The sequence below is a fragment of the Pelophylax lessonae genome (genome assembly GCF_965119305.1).
Source record: "Pelophylax lessonae genome assembly, chromosome: 11".
Taxonomy (NCBI): Eukaryota; Metazoa; Chordata; class Amphibia; order Anura; family Ranidae; genus Pelophylax; species Pelophylax lessonae.
Genome location: NC_138778.1, coordinates 175,077,754 through 175,098,693, shown reverse-complemented (window position 1 = coordinate 175,098,693; position 20,940 = coordinate 175,077,754). Strand labels below are relative to the sequence as shown.

Sequence of the window (20,940 nt, the reverse complement as noted above, 5' to 3'; positions counted from 1 at the left end):
TTTGTGAGGTCAGGCACTGATGTTGGACAAGAAAGCCTGGCTCGCAGTCTCCGCTGTAAATCATCCCAAAGGTGTTCTATTGGGTTGAGGTCAGGACTCTGTGCAGGCCAGTCATGTTCCTCCACCCCAAACTCACCTATCCATGTCTTTATAGACTTTGCTTTGTGCACTCGTGTGCAGTCATGTTGGAACAGGAAGGGACCATCCCCAAACTGTTCCCACAAAGTTGGGAGCATGAAATTGTCTAAAATGTCTTGGTATGCTGACACCTTAAGAGTTCCCTTCACTGGAACTAAGGGGCCAAGCCCAACCCCTGAAAAACAACCCCACACCATAATCGCCCTTCCACCAAATGATTTGGACCAGTGCACACAGCAAGGTCCATAGAGACATGGATGAGCGAGCTTGGGGTGAAGGAACTTGACTGGCCTGCACAGAGTCCTGTCCTCAACCTGATAGAACACCTTTGGGATGAATTAGAGCGAAGACTGCGAGCCAGACCTTCTTATCCAACATCAGTACCTGACCTCACAAATGTGCTTCTGGAAGAATGGTCAAACATTCCCATAGACACACTCCTAAACCTTGTGGACAGCATTCCCAGAAGAGTTGAAGCTGTTATAGCTGCAAAGGGTGGGCCAACTCAATATTGAACCCTACGAACTAAAGTTCACGTGCGTGTAAAGGCAGGCGTCCCAATACTTTTGACAAAATAGCGTAACTACTAAAAAAAAAAAAAAAAACCTTTAATTCTGCTTGGCAAGTTTTCTAGTCCAGACATCCCAGCCACACTACACAGCCAGGTCCCGATGATTTATTTTTCTCTGCAATACAGTTTTGTCAATAATATATGGAAAAGGATGGCGCAACGATGAATGAAATCTTATCATGTAGTGGCCAAAATCACGACACATAATTAACGTTCTAAAAAGTCCAACTGTGGCCAACGGGAATACTTTAGGCTGCTGTTCCTCTCAACCAAAGGAACTTGGGTAGTCCTGTAAATGTCCATGAGAAAAGAAAGAAAGAAAGAAGGGGCCACCTTCTAAGTGTAGGTTATTGGTAACTGAATAAAAGCACAAATATTATGCACTCACTTAAAGCCTTTGTTACCTGCAACACTTCGTATTCCCGATCTGTGCCTGCTGTACCATGTACTTATATGAGAAAGTATCCTGTTCTTTGTATTGCTTCCTTTGTGAAAAATCCATGGTCTTCCTGACACTTCCTTTTTTTTTCCTAATAAAAACTGACCACACTAAGCAGGAGAGCATAACCATGGTCAGTTCCCTGGTTATGCTGGGAACTCAGCCTGCTTTCCTCCAATGATCACGCGTATTCTGATACACCCCCTCTGCACAGCCATTCACTGGGCAGCTCAGTGTTCTGCTGCTTCTCCTCCCCCAGCTCTTAGGCAGCTGAGAACAGAGGGAATTTGATCACTTATGTAGCACCCTCCTAGATAGGTGCTAGGAGAGTAGTTTTGGCTCTGCCTGTCTATCAGGAGAGCAGCAGGCAAATACAGCTGCACTCTGCTTATCAGGGGAGCATGATAACTAGTTAGGCCTGTTCAGTATGTCTGATGTGTGATTTATCTGGGCTGTGTCCACTGTGTCCAATGGGGAGGCCTATTGGACAGTGGAGGAAACCCAGCCAGTGACACACAGACTTTTGTAGCTGTCTCAGTCTGTTGGCATAGACAAGTGGTGCATCCTGGGATAGGCTATAAAAGCCAAGGACACATGTGGCAGGGTGTCTTTGGGCCGGAAGCCAAGTCCCGGAAGGAGGGTGACGGCTGTCTCCTCTTCTGAAGCTGTGGAAGGTGGTCACAGGTAGTCGGCCTAGTAAACCAGAAAGTGTGGCTGAACCCAGAGATCCAGTGGAAGCTGACTAGTGGAGTTGGAGGCAATGGTTGGTGGTTAGAGTTGGTGGTTCTGGAAAAACAGTGTCCGTGAGTACAGAACAACTTGTCCAGGGGTCTGCCAGGAAGGGGACCACTCCCGAGGCTAGATTCAGCGGACGGGTCTCAGCACACCGGCATTGAGAATAAAGGGGATGCCAAGATAGAACCCTGAAGAGAATAACCAAGCAGGAACCTTTAAAGTATCTTCACTTCAGTGGCAAGGTGAAGCAGCGGCCTTGCCGCATTCTACAGGTAGCTGTCCTCAAGACTGTGAATGGTTAATAGTTGGAGTATCCCACTCATCCCTTCTCCTATCCAAGTTCCAAATAAAAACACAAATACAAAATCCCCTGGATTGATTATTGACTGAGCCAAGGGGTTTCATTGCTGTTTATCTGCTATCAGTTGCTTCGGGTAACCCAAGAGAATCCAGAAAGTGTAATTCTCAGCAGTCCTCTAGGGGGCAGTGCTACACTTATAGAAAAGGGAAAACATTTTTTTTTTTTATATAGCTATACAAAATTGTTTTGCCTTTTATTTCTATTTCAAGCCGAATGGGTTGTTTTACAAGATGATCATTTACAATCACTCTAATGATGGTAGATACTGGCATGTAGTCAGGCATCAGGCTGTGAATCCAATAACTGGAGCCTGATGATTGGAGGAGAGTTGAGCTCCTGCTTCTTCGTGATCCAATCATAGACTGGATGAAACTGTCCAAAAGAAAGAGAGAGGGCGCCACCTTCTAAGTGTAGTTTATTAGTAACTGAGTAAAAGCACAAAGATAATGAACTCACTTAATGATGGTAAATACTGGCATGTAGCAAAGATCTGGTCTGATCAGTCCACTCTGATCATCTTCTGGGGAAGGGGAAACCAATGGCTAACTGCAGAGATCAGCATTAAGGCAGCCAAATCAAGCAGAGTCTCAGCGGCTTCCATGCTACACTCTGGTTGGCATGGCCACCTTCCTGCTGAAATGTGCAGTTAAAGAAAACAACAAGAGAAGGGCGCACCGACCTTGTGCATTACCACTTAAAAGTTTATTAAAATCAAAGAAGGGTAGCGTACAATATACTCACAAACGTATCATATGAACAAGCATATAGGAAATGGGCACCGCTCGCTTCCAGGACACTTTTCTACTGCTGGATAGCATGGTGGCGTCCTCAAAACCTGATGTGTCTTACGCGTTTCGAGGGAGGACCCTCTTCCTCAGAGCCAAAATCGCCACTATTATCATTAAAGCGGAACTGCCCCATCCATCCATCCATGTCTCCAGGCTTTATTTTGTTGACAAATCACTTTGAAAAAACACCCCTTTCATTTCTGGCTGCAGCCATCTTGAGTAAGGGCAGAGGATTCATTTAGCAATTACCTCCTGGAATCCATCTGCCCTTAGCTCAGGCATGCAGAGAGGAGGGCTTGCTTAGCTGGGAAAACCCCTAGAAATGGAAACCAGAAAGTGACTAAAGAAATGTTAAAGAAATAGGAAATTATATTTACTTGTATATCTATTTACTAATGCTAGCAGAATAAGAATTAAAAATAGTCAATGTTAATTGAAAGAGTGATGTTCCACTTTTGGTTGAGTGCAATTATATTTGTCCTTTTTTTTTTATCAGTTACTGATACACTTAGAAGGTGGCGCCCTCTCTCTCTTGTGGACAGGTTCATCTGTGATTGGACCATGAAGAAGTAGGAGCTCTCCTCCAATCATAAAGCTCCATTTATTAGATTCACAGCCTGATCCCCGACTAGCTTACAGTAGTGCCCTTTCCTGTCTGGGGCTCTATTACACTTTATAAGTTTCAGGTGACCTCTTGACAAGTTCCATCATCCAACGAAGTCAGCCAATGAAAAGTTAAACCTGTCCAGGAAACAAATAATATTAATATGTGTCATCAAAGCAATGCCGACTCCTGGTGACCGTATGGATAGCGTTTCTTCAGAATGATCTGACTCGTGTTTGGGTCTTAGATCTTTGCAACATGTTCACAATTTCTTTGACTGTACCCATCCATGTTATTAAAGAAAAAGAATAAGCTAACGTGGCAAATCTATGTTATTGCTGCTAATCCTCATACTTTTTTCCTTCAATTTTTCAAGGTCGAATTGTTTTTTTTTTTTTTTTTTTCAGTTCTACTCGTATATTTCCAAAATAGGACAACTTCAGCCTCATTATCTGGCCAACAGTACAACTATGGGAAAGGTCCACTGGATACACCTTTATCTAGAAGTCCATTATGTCAGAATTCCTAATGGGCTTCCTTCATGGTTCATATCTGCCGGTCGGGAGGGTTAGGTGTTGCCAACCACTTGAATGACTATGCTGGAAGCTGAGAGGTGGACAGTGGCTGGACAGTAAATGTAACAGTTATAGTGAATAGGGATGAAATGGGAGAAGAGGTGGAACAATGAATGGTGTCCAGACAGTGATGGGACAAGGTCACCTAGAGCCCAGAGCCAGGGCAGTCTTTAACGCAGGGCAAAAGGGGCAACTGCCCCAGGCCCAGTCATTGTTGTGGGGCCTAAAGTAGCTGTCTCTTGAGCACACATTGCCTGCAGATAGTTGATAAGTGGATTTTAAGGGCACAAGAAAATATTTGCCCAGGGTCTAATTACTATTAAAGATTACCCTGCCCAGGGCAAACACCCCCCCCCCCACAATATGTATGAGCATTATGTGTCAGCAAAAATTCCCCCCCCCCCAAAGAAATTGGGCACTAATCTGCCTGATTACCCCCTAAGCATAAATTCCTCCTCCCAGTGCAAATGGCCCCCCTACTGAAATCCCTCCTACCAGTACAAATCTTTGCCCCCTCCATCCCCCATACCCCCCCCCCCCCAAATAATCACCTCTCCTAACACAAATCCTTCACCCTTCAAATTCCCCCTCCAAGTACACATTCTTCCCTCCCCCCTCAATCTCCTTGCAGTACCCCCCCCCCCACACCTCACATAATACCGCAGTGCCCAGAACAGCCACCCCTCCTGCAAACCCCTTGTCCCAGGCCTGTGTCCGGGTAAGAAAAGAGAGTTTTGGTTGATGACCTCACCAACATGATGATGCAGCCTGCCACACTCCACTAACTCAAGAGTTCACAGTGGGCAAAGTTGGGTGTATTCAGATTAAACATTTCTGAATTCTCAATGGGCTTCCTTTATGGTTCAAATCTACAAACCATTACACACTTGCATAGTTCAGAATCCGATGTTCCAATATTAACAGGGTACTTGAACAAGGGTGGGCTTGGCGGTGGGGTTGGCAAGTTGCATGGAGGCTGTGTTCTCTGTATGAATTCCAAACTATCACTTTGAGCTTTGATATCAGAATACCTTTCAAAACCTACAGACCCCTGGTGGGGTGTTCTCTCTTTTAGATCCAGTGACACCTCTCCCTCTGATGGGGTCACATTGGCTATATACCTCTTTTAAAAAATAAAGTATCCTTGGGAACTTATTGCATTCTTGTTGCTGGAACTTAGTCCAACAGGTTGTTCTTTGCTAGGAGGTAAAGGGAAGTAGGGACACCTCTGTGGCAGTAGGGCCAGTGCTGTATCTTGGCCTAGGCCAACAAGGCCCAGGTCTAGGGCAGCACTTTGCTGGGGGGCAGCAAAAAAGCTGATGGGGCTGCACTGATATGCTGCCCTGATGGGCACTAATAGACTGCACTGACGAGGCAGGACTGATAAGCTGCACTGATAGGGCTGCACTGAAAAGGCAGCACTGATATGATGCACTGGTGGCCACTGATAGGGCTGTACTGATGGCCACTAATGAGGCTGCACTGATATGCTGCACTGATGAGACTGCATTGATGAGCAGTAATGAGGCTGCGCTGATGAGCACTGATGAGGCTGCACTGATGGGCACTGATGTAGCTGAACTGATGAGGCTTCACTGATGGCATTGATAGACTGTGGTTGTGGTCTGTGGTTTACAGATGACAGGGTAGGTCATAAACAGGAAAGGGTGTGGCCTTTACAGGACGGGGTGGGTCATATTTAAATTAGGGGTGCCCAAGTTTAGTCCGGCCTAGGGCAGCACAAAACCTAAATACACCACTGAGTAGGGCCCCTAAACAAAGACAAATACATGTTTTGAAAGCCCTTGAAATGCCCTTGGATGGGCATAGGCAACTGAACTATACACTTTAAGAAGACACCATTGGAAAACACAAGTTCCAAACCTTCATGTAGCCAGGAATATTTTGTAGCAGTACATTCATCCACACATCACAAGTTTTACAAGACGCGACACTATTAGTTTGATCAGAGTCTGTTTAATGCCAAACTTTTCTTGGATTAATAATCCCCCAGAATGCTTTGCTTTTCATCGACCAGTTCTGTATCACTTTAAAAGGTCCTATTTACATCCATCCATTCTTTTTTTTTTTTTTTAATGTTCCCATAACATACCAATAAATAGACAGATAGTAATTTGGCACAGTATCATTCAACCTCCTTCTAATAATACCCATACACACCCCCTAGTGGCAGTCCCTCTCCCCCCCCCCCCCCATGCATCCCTTTGTTCAAAATATACAAATAAACCCCGCCCTCTTCTCTTAAAGGACAGTGCCAGATGTCTTGGTGTTACGTGACCACAGAAGCCTCTTCCTTCTGTCCTTCCTCTCGTTCTGTCACAAGAAGGGGTTGCCAGAAATTGACACGGCTGCCGGCAGCTTCCTTGCCAGAACCAGTGGCATTGTCATTGTTGTTAGGTGTACATCCACATTGCATGTGTTGCTTTAGATGCAAATGTTTCTAAAACGTTAGAAGTTGATTCACGGTTCGAAGCTATATACAGCGGGGATGAGGAAAGTTTGTTCTGTACATACATGTATTGAGCGTATTCAGTAACCCACACCACTTCAATTTCACTTAGGCCTACAGGTACAGGGGAGATTAGTAGCTCAATCAAGCTATCAAAATGACTAAGAACTCATTTCTAGGAGTAATGGTCGATCATGAAACAGATTAAAGAGATGGGTTCTTATGGTGTAAACAAGCACCGCATAGGAGTAGTAAAAAGTCTTTCATGCTCAAACAATGATCCACTCATGTGTGGTTGGCTCGCTACCAGATGCTACTGCATGCTGTAGCTGACGCCATTGAGAGCCATGTGTTCCATCAACTGCTCATCCTTGCAAATAATCTCTAATGATTTTGGTAGCATGGACTCCAAACCATACACTATATTACCAAAAGTATTGGAACGCCAGCCTTTACACGCACATGAACTTTAATGGCATCCCTTAGTTCATAGGGTTCCATATTGAGTTGGCCCACCCTTTGCAGCTATAACAGCTTCAACTCTTCTGGGAAGGCTGTCCACAAGGTTTAGGAGTGTGTCTATGGGAATGTTTGACCATTCTTCCAGAAGCACATTTGTGAGGTTACGCACTTATATTGAAGAGAAGGTCTGGCTCGTAATCTGCGCTCTTATTTATCCCAAAGGTGTTCTATCGGGTTGAGGTCAGGACTCTGTGCAGGCCAGTCAAGTTCCTCCACCTCAAACTTGCTCATCCATGTCTTTATGGACCTTGCTTTGTGCACTGGTCCAAATCATTTGGTGGAGGGGAGATTGTGGTGTGGGGTTGTTTTTCAGGGGTTGGGCTTGGCTGTTAGTTTCAGTAAAGGGAACTCCTAAGGCTTTAGCGTACCGAGACATTTTGGACAATTTCATGCTTCCAACTTTGTGGGAACAGTTTGGGAATGGCCCTTCTTGTTCCAACATGACTGTGCGCCAGTGCACAAAGCAAGGTCCATGACATGGGCTAGTGCATAGAGCAAGGTCTATAAAGACATGGGCTAGTGCATAGAGCAAGGTCTATAAAGACATGGATGAGGGAGTTTGGAGTGGAGGAACTTGGCTGGCCTGCACAAAATCCTGACCTCATCTTGATGAGAACACCTTTGGGATGAATTAGAGCGCAGACTGTGAGCCAGGCCTTCTCTCCAACATCAGTGCCTAACCTTACAAATTTGCTTCTGGAAGAATGGTCAAACATTCCCATAGACACACTCCTAAACCTTGTGGACAGCCTTCCCAAGAAGAGTTGAAGCTGTTATAGCTGCAAAGGGTGGGCCAACTCAATACTAAACCCTATGGACTAAGACTGGGATGCCATTAAAGTTCATGTGCGTGTAAAGGCAGGCGTCCCAATACTTTTGGTAATATAGTGTACTCAAAGAGGCACTGGGAACTTTTTAGACTTGCAAATGGAGTCAGATGAAGGAAAAATTCCAACAAGCTCAACAGTTATGAGTAGGAGGCAGGGCTTCCCTCAATGGGCACCCAGCAGTAGCTCAAACCATAGAAATACAGAAAGGAGCACCAGACCAAAACCAAATAAGAGTCCAAGATCATTTTAGTTGTTGGAAAAAAAGTCATATAAAAAATGTCCAATGTGTTTCAGGGGCAACACTGCTCCCCCTTCACAGGGCTCAACCCTGTCAAGTTGTTGCTCCATGTGGAGAGTTCAATGTTAATCTTAATACCTGTAGCTCTGTTAAGTCACTGTTTTCTCTGAGTCCTTTCAAGTTTTATAATGTATTGAGTCCTGACAAAGGGGAGTAAAAAAAAAAACAAAAAAGAGAATAGCGCAAGAAAATGGAATAGACAATAAAGGTTTAAAATGTCCTTAGTATAATCTAAATAAACTTTTATCATTGCATTAGCTTGTAAGATCCCCTTAAGATAAATGCTCTATGTTTAGAATACAATTCCCGGCCCCACCTCCGATCTACTCTCGAAATGATGGACATCAGTCACAGCCTATCAGGTCTGAAGAGGAAGTGGATGCTTTGAAACGCGTCACCTGACTATTCCAAGTTCTCCCATTGGACAATGCCTCCGGCTTGGCCCGCTGTGCATTCCGCGCTGGTTACTGGCGTGTTGGCTGACAGTTACAATCCGCACGGATGCTTGACAGCATTGTACCATCTGCCCTTTATTTCAGGGATGCTTCCATTTAGCTCAGACAACTTATCTAACTATATGTTACAGCACCACTTTTGTGAGAAGCTAGTACATACATCTTTTAAATTAAATTTGTGTTTTTAGGCTGCTACACCCAGGCTGGTGCTCCCCGTTTGTCCCCTCTGATAAAGGGGGGGCTGCCCTGAAACACGTTGGATGATTTTATATTACTTTTTTTTTCTACAAACACATAAAATGATCTTGGACTCTTTTATTTGGTTTTGGTCTTGTACTCCTTTCTGTATTTTTATCCTTTTAGTAGCATGACTGAGCAAATAAAACTCTCCTGTCTAGCTCTAACCTAAATGAGGTCAGATCAGTGAAAGAGGGATTGTTAAAGGCTTGCTGTACTTTTTTTTTTTTTTACTGAAGAAGCTTATTCTTTTGGATGTATGTCTATGATACATTTGAGTACACGCACACTCTCACACATACAAAAGCCACACTTTTCATTGTCACTGCGATGTACAATGTACAATCTGATCGTGCACACATGAATGGTGGCATTAGCATTTGTAAAAGTCTAGATGCAAGGACCACTTGGCCCACAGGACAGTACTGGGCCTGGATTGCAGCAAAACCCCACCTCAGTAGGGGCTTGAGGACCACAAACTGCTATAGAACTGCTAGGAAATATTTCTGATCTCTAAGTGGAAGGGCATTTTATTAAGGGACAGGAAAGGGCAATTGACGCAGGTCCACAGAGAGATGTGGAGGTAATGAAGGCTTACTTCCAGTGTTCTAAAAAAATACTTAACCACCACCTGTAGACCTAAAAAGAAAAGACTTAACAAACAAAAGCACTCTACCTCCCACATCCATATTCCACATATCAGCAGGGGATGCCAGTGCTAGCTCGGACTCCTGTTAGCCTCATAATCATCAAATAAAAAGAAAGTCGACATTCAGTTTCTGATCTTCTATATATCATTTATTTCATCCTTCGCTTAAAATCAAAGCATCCTCGACTTACAATGAAGGCATTAGTGCCTCTGTCATGCTTTGTAAACTGAGGATGAAATAAAAGACATAGAAGATCAGAAACCGAGTGCCGACTCTTTCGTTAAGAATATAAGACACCTCATCTGAAATAGGACAGCATTCCTGTGCTCAATGATAATGGCAAGACGTTGTTCAGTATTGTAAAAGCTCTCAAGCTTTACTGGACTTTGATTTTTTATTTTTTTTCCAAATCCAAGATCATTGCTACTTTATGTCAGAATATGCTTGACATCTTCTGCTATACAAAAATATAAAGGTGGACCTTGGTGTCTATGATCAGCCCTGGTGAGTGGTGTTTATCAGAAGCCTCTATGTTCAACATATTACAAATAATGGCTATCTTGTGCGGTGTATAGTGATTATGCCATCACTTGCAGTTTTTTTTTTAACCTCCCAATGCCCAGACAGTACCTGAGATTACATCCCAATTCCTGGCCCTATGTTCATTTGTTCTAATTAAGCTTTAGTTAGACATGCTCAAATGTGTCCCACCTTCAGGTAGAGCCCCACCTCAGTGGAATTCACTAATATCTCCGCCGATAAGCATGCAATTATTTTCAAGCCCTACAGACCTGTATGTGTAAGACTAAATATATTTTAAACTTAAGTCCGAGAATGTTGTACCATCCAACCGTCCTTTCCCCAGATGAACCCAAACCTTAGATTGTAAGCTCCTTGAGGGCAGGGACTGATGTGAATGTGCAATGTATATGTAAAGCGCTGCGTAAATTGACAGCGCTATATAAGTACCTGAAATAAAATAAATAAATAAACTCTACTGAAAAACAGCAAAGCCACTTTGATTATAAGACTAGGCCAGGCCTAATTTTGGGATCAGAAAAAAAGTAATAAAAAGTGTGGTTTAGTCTGTGATGGCCAGATTTAGTTGGATCCTAGCAGTTCCTAGATGTTGGGTTCCCCCAGATGAACCTAAACTATACTGAACAACAGCAAAAGCCACTTTGATTATAAGACTAGGCCAGGCCTCATTTTGGGAGCTCAACATAGGAAAGGGTAATAAAAAGCATGGCTTAGTCTATGAAGGCCAGATTTGGTTGGATCCTAGCAGTTCCTAGAAGTTGGGTTCCCCAAATGAATCAAAAATATGCTGAAAAACAGCAAAGCCACTTTGATTATAAGACTAGGCAAGGTCTAATTTTGGGAGCACAACATAGGAAAGGGTAATAAAAAGTGCGGTTTAGTATGTAATAGCCAGATTTGGTTGGATCCTAGCAGTTTCTATATGTTGAGTTCCCCAGTTGAACCCAAACTCTACTGAAAAACAGCAAAGCCACTTTGATTATTGGACAAGTGAGGCCTATTTTTGGCAGCGCAACATGGCCAGATTTGGTTGGATCCTAGCAGTTCCTAGATGTTTAGTAGGTCCTAGTAGGTGAACTTGGCTAATGCAGTCATTCATACAATCAGATTCATACACGTTACCTGTCAATTTCTCAGTTACTCAGCTATCCACTATGTATTTCAATACAGTGTACTTAGTACTTGTACACTTTGGAGGCAGCCATCTTATGGGCTGCAGCAGAATATTTGAAAATTCATGAGATGTTAGAATAACAGGTTAGTCCATCAAAAACTGCCATTTGCAGTAGATTACTTGGTAGATTCTTCTTTTTTTTATCTTGGGGTTTTATTACAAAGATCTTTACAGCCCAGTTACCAGGTCTGCTTTTACAGCCCAGTTACCAGGTCTGCTTACCTTTGATTCCTGCAATGGGATCCATGGGTAAAAAGGGTGGTATAAGAGCATACTCCAGAAGGTAGATACAGCCAATGGAATACCGAGTCACCAGCAGCATCCACTTGTAACGTAAAAGCCAAGTGTGGCTGGCCTTATTCACACCAAAGAGGACCTAATTTATCAAGGCATCTAATATAAAATATTTGTGGTATTCAGAACTACCAAATCCATCCAGCCTTTAGGGTTGCCCCTTGAAATTGAAAATAAGGAAAAGGCTGACTGGTTGCCACAGACAGCACAAGTAATTTGTATTCCGAACACCTTGATAAATGAGGTCCAGTGATGAATTTAGTTCCTAAAAAATAAAAAAAAAAAGGTTGATAACCAACAAGATGGCAGCTCCATCACAACCTTGATTCTGCTGTATGCAACCAGAAAGGGAAGGGAGTCACTACTGTTAAAAGAAAGCTTGGAACAGAGGAAGAGTGAATGGTACATACTTTCCTTGAGATGCCAAGGGCAGGTATTAGACAGAGACCACCAGCACAAACACAGCACAGGTACACGCAAAATCCAGGAGAAGAGGCCACAGTCATTGTCTAGGCCACCAGGGGGGCAAAGGATCCCAGTCATTTCAAACTCCTTATAAGATATAGCCAGTGGGGTCACTGAATACAATATCTTGCCATGTGGCACATTCCAAGGTCCACCAGGAATACATGAGCCTAAGGCCCACACAAATACATAGACACAGGCTACAGAGCTGCAGTCACGACACAACCAGCTGGAATCCCACCGTTGTCCGGTTAGATGTTAACAGAGAACCACAATCACACGTCCAGATGCGAGTAAGACTTCACCCCCGTTGAATCACTGGAGTATTAAGTAAGATAGGGGGGGAGGCAGACCTCACTGGTGACACAGATCCTGTACTGGTGGGCAACCAGAAGCCACCATGGGCCCAACATTCCCTATTTTCTGTAATATATACTCTAAGGAGGAGTAGGGCACTGAAGGGTCACAAGTTTCTTCTCTAATTCAGTGACCTGTGATAAGGACAGAAAAAAATAGAAACCAGTATTAGGAATGGTTAATTGAGATGCACTAAGAATGCTACCTGAATTGCCCCCATTACATTAGTCTCTGATTATCAGATTTAGTGTAGCCTATGCTATAGGAAACTGCAGGTTTTAGATTTTTGAGTTTAATGGCTACTTGTAGCAAGTGGCACTACTAAAAGCCGCCATAGGCTGACTCAGTCTAAGGTTATACACTAATAGCTCATAGCAGCCAGTCCAGTCTAATACTATCTAAGCTTAAACCTGCTCCCACCCCCATTCTAAGCCCTATACCAGGGATCCTCAAACTACGGCCCTCCAGCTATTGCAGAACTACACATCCCATGAGGCATTATAAAACAATGACATTCACAGACATGACTAGGCATGATGAGAAGTGTAGTTCCTGAACAACTGGAGGGCCATAGTTTGCAGACCCCTTTTTGTTGAAAATGTATACTTTATTTGCATAAGAATATACAAAAAACAATACTTTGTCGGGGTACATTCTACCCTGCACTGCGACGCAGCGCATAAATACACTACATGACAATACATTTCTAATCATACAAATAAATACATTCATTCTGCGGTATGATGCCTAATGTGTTGTGCGGAGTAAGGATACCCCGAGCCATCGCATCATGCATAACGCCACATTACCCCGAAAGCATATAACTAGAAGACAATTATTATGCGATTACTTGGCATGCTTCATTCAGACAAAAATGCAGTTCAATAAGCGACAGGTGTGATGGGGGGATGGGAGAGAGGGGTTGGGGGAGGGGAATGAGATCACAACCCCAAAGCTTTATTGAATGGACAAAGACACACAAGGGAGAGGGGGGAAGGAGAAATCTTCAGACCTCCTCTTCCTCCATGAGATCCATCGAGTTATAGTCTCTGAGCAGACTGTGGACCAGTCTGTGACAGTCCTCAATGGACATCCTCTCCCGCTGGAGGATAAGGCACTTTATGTCGCACCATCAAGCGACCTTAAAGCAACACAACACCCACCAGGTGTTGTCAATGTCCTCCTGGGAAAAAGTTCCGCAAAATAGTCCAGGTTCAGGTTCCAAGGCCCTCAACAGGCTCTGTGCAAAGGGGCACTCCCAGAAAACGTGCAGAGCAGTTTCCTTATGGATGATGCAAAATGGGCAGTGCCTGTATCTGCACAGGTTTCTGGCATGCATAAATGTCCTCAGCGGCAATCCCCCTTTGATTGCCATCCATGCCAGATCTTTGTGCCTGTTGGTGGGTCCCTTTGAAGAGATATTCCTCCAGACCACTTTGCAAGTGGCTGCCCTATACTAACTAGCCTGTAGAGTAGGGGTGGGGAACCTCCCTCCCGCGGGCCGCATGCGGCTCGCACGATCGTTCTGTCTGCCCCCCCCCCCGTGCCGCTGTGTCAGAAGGAGCCGATGGCTCCGTTCTGACACTGTGAATCTCCGAAAAGGGTGGACCCGAGGCGCAGAGCAGTGCGCCTTGAGCCCGCCCATTTGTGTGACAATAGCGAATGAAAATTCGCTACTGTCTCATGGATCCTCCTCCTACTCCTCCTTGGCCAATGCCATTGGCCGAGGAGGAGGCGGGACGCAGGAGGACTCGAAGAGACGCGGGGAATGAAGAGAGGAATCCGCCGCTACAACAGGTAAGTCAAGTGCACTGGGGCTTGGCACACTGTTCACTCTGGTCAATGAGTCTGCATTGAAATTGGGCACGCTGTGGTCACTCCGCATTGAAATTGGGCACGCTGTGGTCACTCCGCATTGAAAGGGGGCACGCTGTGGTCACTCCGCATTGAAAGGGGGCACGCTGTGGTCACTTCGCATCGAAAGGGGGCACGCTGTGGTCACTCCGCATTGAAAGGGGGCACGCTGTGGTCACTCTGCATTAAAAGGGGGCACACTATACCTTGATTACTGAAGGCCCCTTTCACACTTTTGTGACCTCAAAGTCACGCAATTTTTTTACAGCGTTTTTTGCCGCAAAGCAATGCCTATTACATTTATGCATACATTTTGTACGGCCCCCGAATGATGTTAAAAAAATCCAAATGGCCCTTGGCAGAAAAAAGGTTCCCCACCCCTGCTGTAGAGGAAAGATGTCTTACTTATTCCCTGGACGCTCTGGTCCACTCACATGATCGGCTCCTAGCGCCGGCTTTAGGGTAGAGGAAGGACAGCCGATGCCCCATAGTAAGTATGAGTGATGTGCAACCCTTGTTGGCAATCTCTCCTCTTCATTAAAGTTGGCTGCTTGGGAGATCATGTGTCTGGACCAGAGTCTCCAGGGAATAGGTAAGTATAAGCATGTGGTTTTTGGGAGTTATGCAAATATCAACATGCCTTGATGGGTGGATGTCAGTCTGGAGAAGTGGGCATTCCAGACAGGATGTATTTGCATGCAGACCACCTTAGGAAACACCCACGTGTGATGCTAAACCTCTATGAAAGAAAGAACTGAAATCCAATCAGAGATGGGGTGGGGCTAGGGACTGCTAGTGAGAAAAAAGCTAGATGATGCCGAATGTCCTCCAGCCAAGAAAATGAGACGAGCTCTACCTGACTAGCTAGGTGTGCAGTGAAATCAGAATAAGCAATTTTAGTACAGGAGAAGAACCTATACAACTGTGAAAGACGGAAGGGAAGGCTTTAGCTCAGCTTTTTGTTTACTTACAGCTCATTTCTCATGGGTCGGTCTAGAGTAATGCATTTTTCATCATTAACCACTTAAGGACCGCCCGCCGCAGTTATACTGTGGCAGGCAGCCCCTCCTGCGCGAACTGACGTAGGTATACATCGGTCGCGCACCTGCAGCTAGGGGGCGAGCACGCGCCGCCGACGGGGTGCTCCTGCCTCCACCCGGCAGCGGGGACTCGGATCCACGGGGCAGGCAGCTCTGATTGCCTCCTGACACCCGCGATCGCTCCCCACTAAGAGAGAAGAATGGTTAGCTGTTGTAAACACAGCTGACCGTTCTTCTCTCTAGAATGATCACAGAGTGCCTGTGATCCTTCTATGTAGGATCACAGGTCTCTGTGATCATTTCACAAGCCCCGCCCCCATACAGTTAGAATCACTCCCCTAGGCTCACATTTAACCCCTTGATAATCCACAGTTTTGGTCCCCCCAAAAGTGTCAAAAATGTCAGCTAGGCGTCCGATCTGCCCGCCACAATGTTGCAGTACAGCTAAAAATCGCAGATCGCTGCCATTACTAGTAAAAAAAAAAAATAAAAATGACATCAATCTTTCCCGCAGTTAGTAGACGCGATAACTTTTGTGCAAACCAATCAAAATACGCTTATTGCGATTTTTTTTTTTTTACCAAAAATATGTAGCAGAAAACAAATTGGCCTAAAATGTTAAAAATGTCGATTTTTACATTTTTTTGGGGGGAATGTTATATAGCAGAAAGTGAAACTATTGGTTTTTTTTTTTTCAGAATTGTTGCTTTTTTTTTTGTTTATAGTGCAAAAAATAAAAATCGCACAAGTAGTCAAATACCACCAAAAGAAACCTCTATTTGTGGGGAAAAAAAAGAAATTCAATTGTATTTGGGTACAGCATAGCACGACCGCGCAATTTTCCGTTAAAATAATGCAGTGCCAAATCGCAAAAAATGGCCTGGTCATTAAGGGGGCAAATCCTTCCGGTTCAGAAGTGGTTAAAGTGCTTGTAAAGGTCTTTTTTTTTTTTTTAAATGAACAACCATCTCTATATATATCTTCTCTGCTTAATGTAATTGTACAGAGCGGCCTCCTCTTCTCAGAGCCGCCGCTTCTGGCTCCTCCTCTATGACCAGTGCCCCCACAGGAAAACGCTTCCCATAGGGGCACTTATGCGTGCTCACTCCCGACACAGGCAGCGGGACTCAGCCTGCCCCTCCGGCTCCCTCGTCACTGGCTTTGATTCACAGCAGCAGGAGCCAATGACTTTAAGTGCCTCAGCAAAGCCAGTGATACCCGGACGTGCACAGCGCTGGATCGAATGAAGGGCTTAGGTAAGTAATAGGTGGGTGAGGGGGGATACTGATTCCAAAACATTTTTTTACCTTAATGCGAGGATTCGGAATGCTTTAAGGTAAAAAAAAATGTAGGCTTTAGAACCACTTTAATGTATTCAGTGTATTCAATGTATCAAGCACTACTACAATCACTAGTACAGGCAAATGAGTGGCATGTCAGCTACTACAATGACATAGGCTACACGAGCTGTACTGTATTTAATGATACCTTTTCCTGAAGTCTCTGGATCTCCGCAGCGTGTGAAGTCTCTATCTCTTCCAGTGCCTGCTTTTGTATTTCTTCTTTCTTCATAAAGTCCAGCTCCCTGCAAACAAGAGGGTCATTGATTAAATTGATTGATTCAATTATTATTCTGTTTCTGTATAGCAGCAATAGAACCCGTCAACAGGATCTTAAAATCCAAAAGCTTTTTTTCTTCAGATTTATCCAATTTCTCATTTAACCTCATATTCTGAGGCCTGACTAAACTCGTGCACCCCCTAATTTAAACCCACCCCTTCCTGCCAATTAATTACCACTAATTTATGACCCACCCCTTCCTGCTAAGGCCACACCCCTTCCTGTTTAAGACCCCTTTGTCATCTGCACACCGCACCCCTTCCTCTTTAGGCTTCACTAACGCAAAGGCTGGTGTGAATAGACCCCAAGCTGTGTTGAGAGGCTTCTGCTTGCTTCAAGTAGGTTTTCCATACCTATGCAAGTCTATTGGAATGCAAAATCTGCATTAAGCACAGGTAAATGCAGGCCAGAAGGAGGTCAAGTGCACCTGTCAATGAATTCTGAACAAAGGCCAGTGCTAAGTGATAACAAAAGCACTTCCAGTGGTAGAAGGGCTCATAGTCACCTGCTAAAATACCCCTAAATGACATCACATTGGGCCAGCTAGGATTGGGCTAAATCCTTATTTGTGGATTATTGGACATACAATGCTGATCTGACCACACAGGTACCGTTCTTGGCTGTCAGTGCCACTTATCCCGGGAGGAACACTGGGGATGGGGACCTGCCCAACTACAGTTCCATTTGAAGGTGGTCATGTGACATTCACAAACCAGTTTATTAGTCAAAAATGACCCCAAAATATGTCAACACACGGACTGAAAGATCTTTTACTTGTATGTTTAATTACAATACATTTTGCTAAATAAAACAGGATTAGCTGGCATTAAGATGTTCCTACAGAGAAAAACCTGAGAAAAATCGGCAGGTTGCAAAAACCATGAGAAATATATGTTCCAGCTTTACTTCTCATCCAGTAGACTACAAAAGCCAGGTATACCACAGAGGAGGGTTGGCGGAGCATTAGGCTGCTAAGACCTGCTGCCAGTGCCACACTTACTAGTATTGGCGGCTGCCAGTTGTATTAAATGCGGCCGCCGGTCTGTCCAAACGTCAGGCCAGTCATCGGCAGCCAGCCAGTATTATCATATTGGCAGGAGTCCAGCTGCTTTATGGGGGCGCCAGATTGTGTTTCCTCCTAGGCCCTGCCACCCGGCTCAGTCAGGCCCATAAGACTGGCGCTACACTAACAGTGTAGCGCAAGCGGTGGGGGCTCTTTGTGGAGGAGCCGGGAGGAGGCTGTTTTTTTCATGCGGGGGCGGCTTTTTTGTCGCCCCCCCCCCCCTGCAAAGTGCTGCCCTAGTCCTGGGCCTTGTTGGCCTAGGTCAAGATACAGCTATGTAAATCTGAAGGTAGAAAATGCTATGTTGTCCAAAGCAAAAAAAGCAGCAATTAGTAGGTACTCACTAATGGGTTGTACCTTTTCTGAATTGGAGTTGGGTGGTCTTGTACCCCTATGGAAAGCAACACCTTTTTTTATTTCTTGATCTAGCTGTGTACTGTCTTGAGGTTGAGGCACTGTGTTGAATTTTTGTAATTTTTTTAATCTGCCGAGGCCAACTGCAGCATCAAATTTATCATTAAATATATATACACTATATTACCAAAAGTATTGGGATGCCTGCCTTTACACACTCATGAACTTTAATGTCATCCCAGTCTTGATCCGCAGGGTTCAATATTGAGTTGGCCCACCCTTTGCAGCTTTAACAGCTTCAACTCTTCTGGGAAGGCTGTCCACAAGTTTTAGGAGTGTGTCTATGGGAATGTTTGACCATTCTTCCAGAAGCCCATTTGTGAGGTCAGGCACTGATGTTGGAGAGAAGGGCTGGCTCAGAGTCTCCGCTCTGTTTCATCCCAAAGGTGTTCTATCGGGTTGAGGTGCAAGTTCCTACACCCTAAACTTGCTCATCCATGTCTTTAAGGACCTTGCTTTGTGCACTGTGCACAGTCATGTTGGAACAGGAAGGGGCCATCCCCAAACTGTTCCCACAAAGTTGGGAGCATGAAATTGTCCAAAATGTCTTGGTATGCTGACACCTTAAGAATTCCCTTCACTGGAACTAAGGGGCCAAGCTCAACCCCTGAAAAACAACCCCACACCATAATCCCCCCTCCACCAAATGATTCGGACCAGTGCACCAAGCAAGGTCCATAAAAGCATGGATGAGTGAGTTTGGGGTGGAGGAACTTGACTGTCCTGCACAATGTCCTGACCTCAACCTGATAGAAACCTTTGGGATGGATTAGAGCAGAGACTGTGAGCCAGGCATTCTCGTCTACATCGGTGCCTGACCTCACAAATGCACTTCTGGAAGAAGGGTCAGACATTCCCATATACACACTCCTAAACAAGGGAGGACTGGGCCAGGGGGCAGGGGGGCAATTCCCCCCCCCCCCGGGGCGCTTCGATGCCCCGTAAAAAGGCTGCAACCCTTCTGCCACAGACACGCCTAAAGAATTTCTGGTGAAGAGAAGTAAAAAGTCCCCACTGCTGATCTAGTCCCGACCGCTGAGTGCTGGTTGAAAACAAGGACAGAGTGCAGGCCCCTCAACATGGATGGTGTGAACTGTGTCTGAGCAGAGGCCGGTTCCATGTCCCACCGGAAACCCTCCTCCCCGGTCCAGCCCCGACTAAGCTGTCCCAGTTCCCCACAACTGCCCCCTGCTGGCCATGTCGGGAATTGGCAGGTGAGTAGAGAGTACCTGGAGCCGAGCTTCAGCCTGGAATGGGGGTCAGGAGGAGGCAAGAAGAGGGAGAGTGGGAAGGGGGCCGAGTCGCTGCACCATGGGCCTCTGGTTTGTACTTGCCCCCTGGGCCGAAAGTTGCCAGTCCGCCCCTGCTCCTAAACCTTGTGGACAGCTTTCCCAGAAGAGTTGAAGCTGTTATAATCTTCTATGGGGTCACGGCTAGGATTTATACCGTGATATAAATATATCCCCAACAGGGACACAGACAGCATTAACCTCCCTGGCGGTATGATTATGTTAGGAATTACATACCAAAAGCGGTACAATTGTTTTCATGGAAATTTGGCGTTATGTATTATAGGCCTACAATTCTTAGTAATTACTGACTTAAACCTGACCAAAACAAGACTCTAGTAGACATCCCAGATGTGATAAATTTGAAACACAAACACGTGAATTATAATCGAATCAATAATATTATTTTATTATTTAATATATAATATATATAATAAAATTATATTATTGATTAGATTATAATTCATGCATTATATATCATAGATATATGTGTGTATATATATATATATATATATATATATATATATATATATATATATATATATATATATATATAATATATAACGCATGAATTATAATTGAATCAATAATATAATTATATATATATATATGTGTGTGTGTGCATATATATATATATATATATATATATATATATGCATATATATATATATATATATATATATATATATATACATATATATATATATATATATGCATGTATATATATATATATATATATATATACATATATGTATATGCATATATATGTATATATATATATATATATATGCATATATATGCATATATATATGCATATATATATATATATAATACAAAATGTGTTTTGTGTTTTGTGCAACGTTTTTTTTTTTTTTTTTTGAATTTCCTTCCCTAGTTCCGCTCCCATGCAGCATTGCTGCTGCAGGGAACGGAACTAGGAAGTGATCAGACCGACGGAGGGACGGAGGAGCGGCGGGACTCTCGGCTGGCGATCACAGCAATGAGAGATCATCGCTGGATCGCCAGGATAAGGTAAGAGAACACCGCTGCGCTCTCTGCAATCCACCCCGAGCGTGACTCGGGGTTACCGCTCCTGATATGAAAAACCAACCCCAAGTCACGCTCGGGATTACCGCCTAGGAGGTTGAAGTTCAGGC

The 20,940-nt window shown here is 44.3% G+C and overlaps 1 protein-coding gene across 1 annotated transcript in view; it reads right to left on the bottom strand.

Moving 5' to 3' along the window:
* Positions 1-11,602: 11,602 nt before the first annotated feature.
* PPP1R9B (protein phosphatase 1 regulatory subunit 9B) overlaps positions 11,603-20,940 on the bottom strand; it is a 98,247-nt gene continuing 88,909 nt past the window's right edge. Inside the window, exons 9-10 of the mRNA XM_082272730.1 lie at positions 16,886-16,982; positions 11,603-12,637 (exon numbers count right to left, since the gene is read on the bottom strand). Of these exons, the coding sequence (XP_082128856.1) occupies positions 12,584-12,637; positions 16,886-16,982 (151 nt within the window). The 3' untranslated portion in view covers positions 11,603-12,583. The remainder of the gene's footprint in view (positions 12,638-16,885; positions 16,983-20,940) is intronic.